Raw genomic sequence first — 15,005 nt, forward strand, 5'->3', positions numbered from 1 at the left:
CATGGGTGTGTGCAGAAGCCTGTACAGGGAGAGCCTCAAAGACACCACTCCCCCGTCGTATAATGGACTACCACCTACGGGACAGGCTACTTACCTGGGCAGTGAGTAGTGTATGTCCTGGAGTGGATGGGAGGAGTAGTAGTGCATTACCCAGTAGGGGGGGATGTCCCGTTGTAGCACCCCGTGTCAACTTCTGTGCACTTCAGTGCTGTTAACACAATACGGATTTGCAGGAGTCTAGCTGTGGGCTATCATACCTTACTTTTACAGCCATTGATTGCAGTTTCTAGTTTTCTGCATTTTCCAGACATTTGCTATAGCTGACAAAATGGCTGCCTTAGGTATAAGTAGGCGACAGGAACAAGTTAACAAAATCCAACTAAGTCCCTCTTCTATTTGATTACGGAGATAACTATTTAATAATCTGATGCGTATAACACCATTTGTAATGTAGATTTCATACTTCACAGTAGTGCCACTTATTTTACCCCAAAAAAGGGATGTGGTTTAGAAAATTTGCCCGTGAACTGAAATTGGGGATTGTGTGGGGGTTATTTTGTTTGTATTTTCTCTTTTTGAATATTCTTTCTACTTATTTGCATGACTGGCTACAGATTACAAGTTTGAGCCGAGCACACCAGATTATTAAAGCTATAAATACGTATTTTCATTCAGAGCGAAGTTTGCGGTGAATGCAAAGTTGATTTAGGACATTAATACATCAATCGTGTCAAATATGTAAAATTTTTCCCTGTTATAGACACTCAAATTTAGTAAAACCGCAGCAGACATTTGATAAAAATAGGTTTATCATATCATGTAATGAAGTAAACAGAATTGTCGCTATAAATGTGAAATCAAAGCAATTGCTCATTTGGGTTTACAAAAAAAAAAAAAATAGTAAATACAAATTACATAGTAAAAAATAAAAATCAAACTACCCAAATAGCAGTTTATAAACAGGAAGTTGTGTCTGAAGGGGGAAAAAAAAAAAAAGGTTCATACATCAATGATTGGGTGACAGTGTTACAATGCTCACGTGTAAATGGAATGCATCGTTCAGTGTTCTGGCACGGAAGGTGTACATGGTATATTAATGATGTGCTAGTGTTCCGATTAAACTTAATAGTGTGAGCCAAAAAAGAGGAAAAGAAAATGGCCACCCAGTTTTCAAAATGGCAGGTACAAAAGAGTAATTGGAAAAGGCATACACATAGGGTTAAAAGAGGGAATTTTAAAAAAATTTCAAATTTTAAGAGTTTTTTACACTTTAAAAATAAACTCTTTGTCAGCCGAGATGAAGGAGCTTTACGTTATGTCTAGGGAATGTCCTGTTGGGCTTTGCCATGTTCTAGAGCGGTATAGGCAGTAACACTGATCGTATAGTGCAAACTAGACACAATTGGAGTTTCACCGTGTGACATGGAGAGAGGTGCGAATGCTCAGTAGGATACCATTAAGACATAGAATGGCAAAAAATAAATATCAAAACTTTATCAGTGTAAAAAAGTAATTGGGTTATTGTATAACCTATAGTCTGGCAAATAAAAGGCCTCAAAATGTCCACTCTGTCTTGAGAAGGTCAGAAGGTTTACAAATGTGGCTCCTCGCGGTGGGAATCTCTAAACAAGAGACTCCATGCTTTGTGAAGGGTCCGACTCGTCGCTGACCAGAACGGCTCCATTTTTGTCTAACGCTGAAGGGCTGCTGCCATTTTCCTTTGTACTGACCAAGCTGAGCATCGCCTTATAGAGGAACTGGTACTGCTCCTGAGTACAAAAACACACACACACAAAAATCAGTGTCTACCTTAATATGGACACACAGGTTTTGGTTTAATGATTTACAGCCAAAATATGTATTTAAAAAAAAAAAAAAGATATAATAATTCAGTCATTAAAAATTAAAATTATTTGAAACTGAATGTAACCCTTTCCCGGTAAATGATAAAGTAAGGATCTCTTCGTGGACCAGAGATGAACCAGGCTTCTAGAATAGAAGACCAGATCTGCCGTCCTGGCCACAGTGGACGCTGATGTTTGACCTGCCTGTTACTGCGTCCATCTGTGGCCATAGTTACCTTTCAAAGCTGAAGTGCTAGAAAATTAAACAGTAGATATGTCACAGAACAGAAGACAGCAGGAATCGGACCACTGTGCCCAACCCACTCCTCCCATCAGGTATTCACTTGTTTTAGTCTATTTAGTCAGGGTTCCCCACCAGCGCAGGGAAGGGGGACTCATTGCTGTTCGGAACCCTCACGTTCATAGGTACAGTATTTAAAAAATGTATATCCCTTTAAATTGAACATTCTGCAACTGGTCAAGGAGGGTAGGTAGGGGTGAGGGTTCTCCCAAACAGCAGAGGGGTCTAGGATGGAACCCCCATGTATCTGCTAATTGGAAGGGGGAGGGGTGGATTATGTTTGACTAATTCACTTCACTTTCATAACCACTGAGTCCTGTATATGTACTATAAATTTGTTGAATATATAATATAAACCCATACATCTGTGATTTACTGGCCCAATTACTCGTTCTGCCAACACCAGGGTAAGGGAAATCCAACATTCACCAATCTCAAAAAAAAAAAAAAAAAAATGATCGGTATTGGCGAGCCGGGGATTTTTAACAAGTTATCACAGATCTGCCGACGGATCGCCGATCATCCACAGATCTGCGTTTTTTGATCGACTATTGGCGGACCAGATCGCTATTGTGCAATCGCGGTGCTGACGTATTGCCCGCATTATTCTGATTCACCTGCAGAAGTTTGTATAAATATTATTACATTACACTTCACCTCTACATGAAATATTGTAATAACCGTTGCACTTCAAATCGCATCCATTTTCTATACATGATGCTTTTGTGCCTCATAGGGTGACTATTTATTTGCAATCCAGTATCCAAATCTTTCCCTACTTCTTAGATCATATGTTCCCAGGACCTCAAACCTTTCGTTTTCCAGGACTCCTCACAGGATCACAAGTGAAATAATTTGCTCCACCTGTGGGTCTTTTAAAACATGTCAGAGAGTAATGAATGCACCTGTGCTCCTTCTAGGTGATCTGGATAACGTAACCTGTTTGGGGTCGTGAGGACTGTGGGCCTGATTCAGACACGCTCACAAGGGTCTCGTCGCAAGCCCGATGGTCGCGATGGTCTTGACCATCGCGACCATCTTCCTGGCCGCTCGTTATAGCTATGGGGGTCACCCACAGCTATACGAGCGGCCAGGAGGTCGCTCTAAAATTAAGAAGGACGGCTCTGATTCAGAGCGAGCGCTCTGTCAGAGCGTCTGGCTCTGAATCAGGGCCTGAGGTGAGGACCACTGCCTAAGTTCATAAATGTCCTCCAGTTAACAACCATTTATCCAGCTTGTGGGAAACTTACAATGTCTGTGAATACACCAGGTCTCATCAGATTGATCATCTTGGCCACCTGGTAAACGTCGACTGCGTTTTCATTCTCTAACTGCTGGGACAAAGTGGCGAGCGCGCAGAGTGTGCCGGCTGACACCGCGCCGAACCTGAAAGTGAACACAGAATCGTAGTCATTTTTAGCAATGAATGTGAATCATTACATACAGTAAGCACACTAAATACCTCAACTTCCCAATATGTCTATCGATGTTAGGCGCACACAGATATTTGTCATCAATTTCCCAATATGTCCATCGATGTTAGGCGCACACAGATATTTGTCCTCAATTTTCCAATATGTCTATCGATGTTAGGCACACACAGATATTTGTCATCAATTTCCCAATATGTCCATCGATGTTAGGCGCACACAGATATTTGTCCTCAATTTTCCAATATGTCTATCGATGTTAGGCGCACACAGATATTTGTCATCAATTTTCCAGTATGTCTATCGATGTTAGGCGCACACAGATATTTGTCCTCAATTTTCCAATATGTCTATCGATGTTAGGCGCACACAGATATTGGTCCTCAATTTTCCAATATGTCTATCGATGTTAGGCACACACAGATATTTGCCCTCAATTTCCCAATATGTCTATTGATGTTAGGCACACACAGATATTGGTCCTCAATTTCCCAATATGTCTATCGATGTTAGGCGTACACAGATATTTGTTGCTCAATAAGCCTAGCGCCAAATTCACTAACACGGTTTAGTTAAATAATATATACATACTCCATGGGGTGTGGTATGACTAATTGACATTCAGTATGCCGACACTAGAATGTCAACCGGGTCTAAATGTCGGCAGCTAGAATGTTGCCATGCATTTAAGTCGATATATTCAAAATGTCGACATTTAACACGTCAAAGCCAAAATGTCTATATGTTTTTTTTTGCTTATTATAGCCTAACCCTAACCAACATGAAAACCATATGTTGCCATTTAGAATGTTGACATTTTAATCACATCTACCTATATGTCAACATATTGGTTGTCGACCTAATGACCATGTTGACATTCAGAAACTGTCGACATTCTGACTGACGAAAAAAAAAAAAAGTAGACAGGACACCGCTCTAAGTGGTTCCGTTTTTATTTGGCTTTTTAGCAACGGTCCCATCTTTCTTGTTAATATTGTGGCTCCAACATGCACAATGAGAGAGAAAAGAATGACGGGACGGGACGGGCCTTCTAGCCGGTGCAAGTAACGTTGATCACTGCTACAAAATAACCTCTCTGAATGAACATCAGAAAAGGATTGTGCAGGCTATCCGTATGCTAAAGACACACAAGTAGCTGGATGGATGTCATTGTATGATCTTTATCATTAGTTCTGGAACAACGTAAAACTGTGCAGCGTGCTATCTGCCCCAACCCTTACCAGGCCATTCATGCTCTACATTAAGGCGGTACAGCGTCACTCTGGAATGGGATTGGCAGTGCCAGATTGCCGTCTGCCAGCTATGATAATATGGATTGATGGATTCATACACAAGTGTGATGCCATGCATATTTAGAGGTTTGCGGTGTACATATTTCTCCCCACTTAGGGGCCAATCCTATTAGCGTCCAGTAAGTGTGGTCTATGCCGGATTCACGTTACCTTTGGACTCACCCTATAGGGCTGAATACAATTATCCACGAGTACAGGGCATAATTGGGCCGCAAGGGGGGTGAGTTGCGGTGCCATTGCTGGTGTGTCTACACTGTTGCAACAGCATCTCGCCCCTTTTTGCACCTAATAGAATTTACCACTCAATCGTATATATATCTCCAATAATTCAGGATGAAGCTGGACAGTGCATTGTATTTATATTTTACACACATACAATTGTATTTTTGCTCCTCTGAATGAGATGGCTCTAGTGTAGTGTACATACAGTAATCGGTCATCATGTTTTGTAGAGTTGTGACCCTTAATAAGAAATATTTATTTTCTTGTGCTAAAGCACTCCCACTACTTGTCCGAATCCTCCTTGGTGCCAATATCCTACTCTAATTATCCCAAACAGGGTTAGATCTTGGAACTATGCGGCTCGGAGTAATCTGATCATCGTATTCTGTCATAAGAGTCTGATTATCCAATTAGTCCAGTTGCAAAAGTCCTATAGGAATGTCCTTGTCTAATTACTGACCCCGACTTCGTTGTGCTGTCTGTGTCCCCATTACTGCATTTCTGTCTGTTGTCATGTTTCAGATGGAGGAAATGTGCGACTAATGAGGTCAGGGGCGTCTTTACCGTGGCTTAGTCCAGATGGTTAAACAGGGACTCGCAGAAGAGGCTATAAAAGAACCGCTATATCCTCTAGGATACAGAACAGACGGGAGCAAGAATAAAATACCTCAGGTTTGTTTTCCTTTGAGTTCATATTCACAAATCAGATCTGTGTCTACTGTTACTCTGAAACTTCCATCATGCTGGGATTTGTAGTCCCACTGCTGATGTTTCGCAAGAATGCCTAAATCTGCTTACATGATAGGCAATGTGAAACATGTGCTGGTTCTTTAGCTTTGCATAAGCAATCATCCCTTGTTATGGTTGTGGGCCGGAAGCCTGATGTGCATAGAATATACTTCCCCCACAAGCACACTTCTGATAAGTTTCTGAAATCTATAGTCCTATGTGTGTGTGATTATTACAGTAGTTATTTTCTAGGAATCTATGTGCATTTAAAGCTGTCCATACATGCAGCAATTCGGATGGGTAACGTGGATGAATGATACCCAAATTGGCAGCTAATAGTTATCAGTCAGAGCCTGTGTAATATACAGTGACTGCACGTGTATGGCCTAATTAAGCAGGTCTCCCCGTAAGTCGCAATGCTGCGAGATCCGCTCCCATATGGGCTCATTTATATTTAGCAGTCCCTTATAGAAAAGCTAAATTTAATCCTTTCAGCAATCACAGAGGTTGATTCAATTATGTACAATGATGTTCACATCCCTATGGTTGCCCCTAAAATGTGCACTTTAAATCGCACCCCTATGGGACTGCAAACTGAAATGTGTAATTTAAGGGAGAAAATGGGGTAATGAAGGGTTCTCTTGCCAAAGCTCCAATGGCACAAGGCTAACATCGCCCATGCATTGCCCCTAATTGAACTGGCCCCACAGCAGTGCCAAATTAATACATCAGCAAGGATGGTTGCTCGGGGGCCCCTTCTCAAGGGTGGTGCCCCACACATAGCTAGATCACCAGCATTGAGGGTACTGTGTCAATGTGAACTGTGGTTTCTGTGTGGCATAATGTGAACTGCGGTTTCTGTGTGGCATAATGTGAACTGCGGTTTCTGTGTGGCATAATGTGAACTGCGGTTTCTGTGTGGCATAATGTGAACTGCGGTTTCTGTGTGGCATAATGTGAACTGAGGTTTCTTGTGGCATAACGTGAACTGGGGGCGCTGCAGTAGTTTTTTTTTTTTTTTACACATTTGTGGTGCTGGGTGTATTTACACATTATACTTTTCAATAACATCACAAGCATTGAAAATTGTATTGGCAGGGACCCACACAATTTAGTTGCCCTGGGGAAAACACCTTTAGTTGCCCTCCCCACAGCGCCCGTTTGTGTCACCATCATTTCTTTCTTCCACAAGGGAAAAGGTGCAGTAAAAAAAAAAAAAATTCCAGAACTTTGTGTGGCTTCAACATTTGGAGGAAGTTTACTACAGACAATGACATTCAAATGTTCCTGCTCCTTAGAAAAGATATGGGTCCTGCACAGGCTTCCACTGTTTCTGGAAGATTCGCATTTGTCCAAGTTAAGAACACGACATTTGCATGGAAATGGCCCAAATAATTATGAAGTATGGGATGGCGGCAATCTGGGAACATATGGCGGCAGGCTAATGACTAGCACATTCTTCTAGAAGAAATTCCTAACCTCAGACTACAAACAAATTAAGGCACAAATCATCAGATTAATACAGCTGGAGCTCGGCTATTCATCATTCATATTTCTCAAACTAATCTGTGAAGGTAATTATTTCTGGGTTTAAATTGTAAATTTACAACGATTTCCACTTAGAAAGTTAGGGAGGCAAAAACTAATTTTCAGCTACATTTCCTTTAGTGATAATTCGAAAAAAGGACGGTGGTTAATGTACATTTTAGATCGGCTGGGGGGGGAGGGGGTCTGAAGAAGTTACAATTTATGACGAAATACACCAGAAAAGCTATTTACTGATAAGTAACGCAATTAATGTGGATAAAAACACTTCAACACTCTCCGCTTTTTACTCAACCAAAGTTTTATAATAAATTATCTCTCTGATCTAGTTAAATTCATTTTTACCACCACTACAGGATTAACATTACAACGGAAAGCTACAATTAAAATGTAATAAAGTATAATATTTATTTCCGATACAGATTATTACTCCTAAGTAACTTTCTCAGCCTGGCATCAAAATGTAGTGTAAAGCTGGTGCTACACAAATAAATGTTAATAATAATGTATATATAAATAGAATATATATATATATAAAAACGTTTGCATTACGTGATTATGAAGCACTTTGTGTTTTCCAGTTAGGTATTTATATCATCAGATAGAATTGCATATTTACATTTATATTATCTGTTGAGCGCATCAGACCTGGGTTGTATCACAGGACAAAGGAAATTAACAACTCTGCCTGATTATGGAACGAAAAGGCTAAAAAAATGAGCCATAAACATAAAGAAATGTAATTTACATAAATCTCAGTGCGCAGGTCAACACATTAGTTATCACAAGGTGGAAAACTAAGCACAAAGCTTTTGCTGGGTACAATTTTGGCGATATATCGCTCGTTCTATCGATGGGCGATATATCGCGAGTGCATCGGCGGTTGTGTTCACCCAATATGTCTGTAAACAACATTGTTCATAGATATATGAGGTTCGCCCTGCAGCACAGCCGATGCATCTGAAAAATAAATCGGTGCATGTGTGTATGGTCTACTCGCCAAACGCCTGTAACACTGGCTGCGGGGACTGCCGGTAACTGGGGGCCCGCCCAGTTGTGATGTCAGCCCAGACACAGTGTGTATAGCTTACCAATCAACCGCTCTGACAGCGGTCAGTCTGCTTACCGATCCGGCGTCAAAGTGTGTGCCCAGCTTTACAAGGAAAATATTTTAAAGCTCAACAAGCAATTAAGGGACCTATTTATTCATTCAGGGCAATTGACCATTACATTCATGATGGGATAGCGCAGGCAATAATAGGCTGTTCCGGCTATTGTCTGCCCTATTGTTAATAAGAGCTTGCAGCAAAGGAATGGACTTCTGGGTTCTGACCTGGTTTGTGTTTGGTCATAACTGCACATGCACCCAAGTACAGGCTGTCAGGGTGGGACCTGAAGATTCCTCTCTGGCTATATTGCAGAACATAGGCTACAGCGGCTGACGCCATCTGAAGATCACATTAGCTAGCGGGATCAAGCTCAGAAAAACAAAACTTTTCAGAGCTTGATAAATTGCTCTACACCACAGTCCCCATTGGGAATTATGGGGACTGCCATGTTCTGCGTTCCTTAGCTAAACACAAGAGATACCTCCTGTGTTCTGATTTAGTGCATTAGTCATGATGAAACCGTAGTTTCCACATTACACCCTACAGTCTGTACAGCCGTCCGGAGCATCTTGAGGATGCTCCGGGCTGTGCTGAACTTCCTGGTGCTAGTGGCCCTCCCCCCTTGGTACAACATTATGCCATAACATCTTGACAATGCGTCTAAGTCACAATGTGATGCACCAGCAGACTGTGCTGATTAATGTGATATGTGACACCTGTATATCTGTGTGCACCTGAGTCTCCGAATCTGTATACGAGATGCTACAATGCAGCGGCCGCAGCTTTAATCATTCCAAGTTCCGTTGTGGTTCATATACAGACTCAGGGGCACACAGATATACAAGTGTCACATATCACATTACTCAGCGCAGTCTGCTGGTGTGTTATAGTCACAACGCATTGCCATTTATGGTGCATTTTCAGCAAAAAAAAGATGCCCGTCGCCAGCAGAGTAGCACGGGACATGGTGGCTCACTCATGCCAGGCAAGTCGTGCTGCGTGGCATATTGAGGCTAGATGTACGAGGACACATCTGTACCCCGTATAGCCCAGCAGTGCAGGGTATGGGAGATTGCTGCCACCTGACTAATTCCTGCAGCTCATTTAGGGGTATATTTACTAAGGCGCTGCGTTAATGCCATTCCTGCTTCGCCTGATACCGCTGTGAAGCAGGAGCTGGCTAACGCAGCTGTTACCAATAATAGACCCGCCGAGGAGGGTGAACGTTAAATCACCCCCTCGGAGGTAACAGCTGAGACTCCCGTCCCCTACAGCCCTGTGTGTGACTCGCCATCTCCAGGCTCCAGCCGGCAGCAGTGACTTTTTTTTCCCAACAAACTTTATTTACAAACGGCCAACCTGACACAGCTGATGTCCTGCTTCTCCAGTGAGGAGACGCAGATACCGGCAGCTACAGGAGGTGGTATCAGCGCTGGAGAAGTCAGCAGACGGTAAGTGACATCTCCTCTTAGTAATACCTGGGACACTTAGCGCTGCCATAGGTGTTTATGACAGCGCTAAGTGCCCCAGGTGCAGTGCGATGTTGTAGGCTGCACTTAGCGCTGGCAGGCAGAGAGAAGCGGCATGTACAGGGATTTTCTCTGCCTTTAGCGTTTTTTTCCCCTTTTCTCCCTTTAGTACATAGACCCCCTTAATCACTTAACCGACAATTGGCCCCCAAAACGATATACATTTTTAATATATTCCCTCCCCACTGCGCCAAATATCTGTTTTGTTGGACATAACCCATACCCCCTACCACCTCAGTGCCAAAAAAAGCCCCTTTTAACCCACTCCCCCTGTGCCATAGCCCCACCACCTCACCTTTTTGCTGAGTGCAATCTATGATAAAAGCTTGTTCTAATATCCATCTGTCTTTCATTACTCCCAAAAATGATGTTGGAAAGAGGCATTAGCTCCTGAATTTTAGGCACGGACCAGTTTTGTAACCCACTAAGTTCTTTCTCTGGGCTTGGGAAAGATGGGCTCTATTTATCAGTTTAATACGGATTTCTCGCAGATTGGCTGAATGCAAAGATTTCATATACTTGCTGTAATATTTACTTACTGTTAGTTTTTTAGTTTAGTAATGTTTGATTACTCGAAAACCAAAAGCACGGCGACTTGAGAGTGACATCACTGGGATGAATGGTGACAGCACTTACACACATCAGTTCTATCTATTATTAGATTTCTCTAAGATCACATTAGGTACGTACTCATCGTGCACAATAGTTGGCCCGTCTCGTGTTAGAGCTTCCTCCTTGATCACGTTAATAAGTTCAAAAGCGCTGCTTATTGGGGCGTCCGGGTTTGGCCACTTTGGACATTGGAAGTGACGAACTTCCAAAACATAATCATCCTGCAAGAAAAGGACAAAAATAAGAATAAAACAAACACAAAACAAACAAAATACACACACTATATATATATATATATATATATACACACACACACAGTGGTGGCCAAAATTGCGGACACTTTTTTAAATTTGAATGTTTTTCAACTTCGAATGCTTATAAAAACTGTTACACTTCATGCAGTGTAATGATTTATATATCAAATGAAAGGAAATTTAATGCTGAATTCAACACAAAGAGAGGTCAAATATTTGCATTCCAAGGGAAGTTATGCCGTGAAAACACCACTTAGGGTGAAAATCCCTGTGTACTTATGATGTTACTGTCCTATCAGTATTTCGTTGGGTATCCTTTATTTTTCAAGACAGCAGCACATCGACGTGGCATTGAGTCAACCAATGGTTGTAGCTCTTCCTTCTTTATTATGTGGTGCCATGAGACAATCATATCCTCAATTAATTGTCTTTTATTGGATGGACGCCTCAGATGTACCAGTTTTTTCAAACTGAACCACAAATGTTCTATGGGGTTCAGGTCTGGGCTGTTTCCTGGCCATCCAGGCACCTGTATGTCATTCTCCGTGAACCACTGTTTGCATATCCATGCAGTGTGGCAGGGAGCTGAATCCTGATGGGAAAAAAATGGGGCATTAACTGGAAAAAGATCCCTGATAGAAGGTAGAAGTTTTGGTTGTAGGATGGTGCCAATGTACTTTCTGCTGTTCAGTGTGCCATCTATGCCATAAAGGCGGCCTACAGCATCTGCTGTCATACATGCCCAGATCATAACACTTGTAGGATTCTTTGTTGTCGCTTGAATGCAATCTGGATGTACCTCTTCCCCGATGCGACGTCTCACATATTTTCTCCCATCACTACCAAATATGGATATCTTAGTTTCGTCACTCCATATCACTTGTTTCCACTGACCTTCTGTCCATGCAATGTGTTCTGTTGACCACTGTATTTGTTTCTGCCGCTGCTTTTTATTCAGCAATGGCTTTTTTCGGAAAATCCTACCTTTTAGGCCAACCTCCGTTAGTCTTCTCTGCACCGTTCCTGCACTGACATAAACACCAGTTGCACTCAGTTCACTGCTAATGGCCGCAGATGACATCCATCTGTCCCTGACACAAATTCGTTTTATTCTCCTATCATCAACAGCTGTTGTGCACTTTTTCCGGCCTTTTCCTTCTTTGTTTTGTATAGATTGTGTTTCCTGATAGCGTAAATAAAACTTTCGTACTCCTGATGTTGTCATATTCCCACCAACTTCTCTCGCAATTGCTGCATACGAAAGACCATTTTCACGTAACGCCACAATCCTGGATCTCTTCCTGGGTGACCAGTCACCACTTTGCCTGGACGATGTTGTTGTATTTATTTTTTACACTATCGCTAGCACTAAACAATACACACCCAACCGTAATTGCACTTCAGTAACCAACTTTATTCTGCAAAATGAAACAGCCAAACCTTTCCCACCTCTGAACATGACCTCGCACCTGCTCATAAACGACAGCTGATTGGTCCTCAGAACGACAATTCCGATTGGCTGGTAGTAGCTGTTACTACAATCCGCTTCTTGAATCACACGCATCTGTGCTTCTTTGTCTGACTGAAAGTAGCATAACTTCCCTTGTAATGCAAATATTTGACCTCTGTTTATTGTGTTGTATTCAGCATTAAATTTCCTTTCATTCGATATATGAATCACTGCACTGCGTGAAGTGAAACAGTTTTTCTAAGCATTCAAAGTTGAAGAACATTCAAATTTCAATATGTGTCCGCAATTTTGGCCACCAGTGTGTGTGTAATATATATAAATGTCTGTACAACTAGTAATCGATCCTAGGGGTCAATCCAATTAGGTGCGAATAGCGAGTAGCAAATTTGTTTAATGAAAGTTCGCAGAATGCACACACCCGAGAATTCCCAATCCATTAAAAATGTCTATTCACGGTACTCGCAGCGGAGGTTTGCAATGGCAAATGCGATGTGAAGTGCATGAAGAAGTGGGGAGACCATCCTGGACCCTGAAGAAGTGGGGAGACCATCCTGGACCCTTTAGTTTAGGACGGTATAGAAGGCTGTTTGTGGGCATTAGGAGAGTACTGAAGGTTTTTAAATGGCGTCAAATGGCTGATTTGTGGGTTTTTTTGTTTTAAAAAAAATGCAAAAAACCCCCCCCAAAAAACTAAAAACTTTTCGTTTAATCTCAAACTAATTAAAACAAAAGATGCAATAAAGAGGAAAAAAGGAGATTTTGGAGTACTTTGAAAAACTTGTAAAAAATATATATAAAAAAAAAATTTACAATTAAAGAATACTGTCATTAAATTTGAAGTGGCTAAACTAACAAAAAAGTTGATTTTGGGGTAATTAAGGCCATTATTTAACCCCCAAAAATGACATGTAATGATTGGACTAATTGAGCTAAATGGAACTTCCAATTGCCTAATTAGTCACTATTGGGGGGGGGGTCCAAGGAGTTCAGCATGGCGTCATTTTAACCTTAAAATAAAAATTTTCCTTTCCCACGATGTACTAATGGAAAAATTTGAATTTACTGACTGGTTCAGTTGCTAATTAGATTACAAAACAAATTCGCTTTGTGAATTCAAAGAGAAAACAGCAACTCACACCTCGCAGTTCGCACTTAATTTGATTGACCCCCTAGAATGAGGTGGTACATCTCATCAGTTTCAGATGTTTAACAAACATTGATATTTGTGTTACTTTTATAGACCTGTGGGGAAAAAAAAAACCTGTATAAACCATAAAAATTACCGTCTAAATCAATTTTTATTTTTAATCAGATTTGTGAATGAAATAAGATGGATTTGTGGCGTATTACCTGCGTTGCTTCAAGGATAAAGTCGTGTATGATGATCTGTTCTTCGTTAGAGAGACACAGTCGGTCTTTGCTGATTAGCGTCACGGTGAAAGCCTCGCAGTTCATGGCTTCTTCCCGGCTCGGCCAGTAGACAAATTCATCCTCAGCCTGAGAAACATAAACACCGAGCTACATAAATAGATAAATACAACAGTTAGCTCCGAGGTTAAACTACCAAGAAGTAATCAGATGATATTTACATTCACAGCCATAACAGAGCGGGTTTGGTGTGTGCCGGTAAGGAACGTTTTCCTCTACACATCTGATATACATTCAGTTCCCAGTCATCAGTAGTTTTGCCCTTTTCTCCTAGAAACTGGAGCAACTTATTTCCCTGCCACAGCAAATTCCCCTCCTTTAAATTAGCCTCTGAGTATTGCAAACACAATGAATTATTCATGAGGCGTAGAAAACAAGATCACACTCCTTGACCGATGACATTAAAAAATACATTTGACAGATGTTCTATTTCCAAGCAATTTACTGTTCATTAAATACAGTTAAGAAACAGAAGACAGAGTTGAGCCGTCGCACAGAGGATGGTGTAAGCGGAAAATATCTTCATTAAAAGACGAGAGAGGCGCAGAGCATGTAACCCTCGCGTACAGAGATGGTTAGCGGCGTCAGACCTAGGGCTCTGCGTGACGTCACAGAGTAGTAGTTCTATTACGTATGACGTCACGGCACTGCTTCCTTAAAGTGGACGGAACGACAGTTTCCTACATCCTTAGTCACACAATCAAAATATATATATATATATTTACTTCCACATGTCAGCTATATAAATATATACAATAAGTTTAAAATGGCCTTTTTGGTCCACCACCTGTTCACTATACAGGCGGACATGTTAAGTTAGTCAGTAAGCAGCCTGACGCCTGAGACATGAGGAGTCACGGTCAGATCCAAACCCCAACATGTGGTTTTTTGGAATCAGGGCATCATGAACCACCCTCAGCCCAACAAGCAGGACACACCATCCACCATTTCTGGCAGCTGGAACTAAAGATGTGCCTATAGGACATCAGAATAGTCTTATAGAAACGGGACTGGCTCGCATAAACCGGGTCAGTTATAAGGTATGCCGGGTCGGCATAATGCTTTAAGGGCCCGATTTTGAAGTCGGACACAGCAGAGATGATGGACGCAGTGGAGCAATGTTTTGAAAATGTATTGTGCTTTCCTGGGTGGCGACAGCAAGATGTATGGTGCCAGCCAATCAGCTCCTAACTGTCATTTTTCAAACACAGCCTGTGA

General features: G+C 41.6%; 1 protein-coding gene across 3 annotated transcripts in view; it reads right to left on the minus strand.

The window, feature by feature from the left end:
- Positions 1-791: 791 nt before the first annotated feature.
- Positions 792-15,005, minus strand: part of PTPRG (protein tyrosine phosphatase receptor type G) — a 501,503-nt gene continuing 487,289 nt past the window's right edge. For 2 of the 3 annotated variants that reach the window (XM_088473429.1, XM_088473431.1), the window contains 4 exons: positions 13,710-13,877; positions 10,713-10,855; positions 3,396-3,531; positions 792-1,769 (listed from right to left, as the gene is read on the minus strand). In XM_088473429.1, coding sequence (XP_088329555.1) covers positions 1,623-1,769; positions 3,396-3,531; positions 10,713-10,855; positions 13,710-13,877 — 594 coding nt within the window. In that variant the 3' untranslated portion in view covers positions 792-1,622. The remainder of the gene's footprint in view (positions 1,770-3,395; positions 3,532-10,712; positions 10,856-13,709; positions 13,878-15,005) is intronic. The other variant, XM_088473430.1, reaches the window with a different exon arrangement.

This window comes from Taudactylus pleione, unplaced genomic scaffold, assembly GCF_031769625.1.
Source record: "Taudactylus pleione unplaced genomic scaffold, aTauple2 ptg000135l, whole genome shotgun sequence".
Taxonomy (NCBI): domain Eukaryota; kingdom Metazoa; phylum Chordata; class Amphibia; order Anura; family Myobatrachidae; genus Taudactylus; species Taudactylus pleione.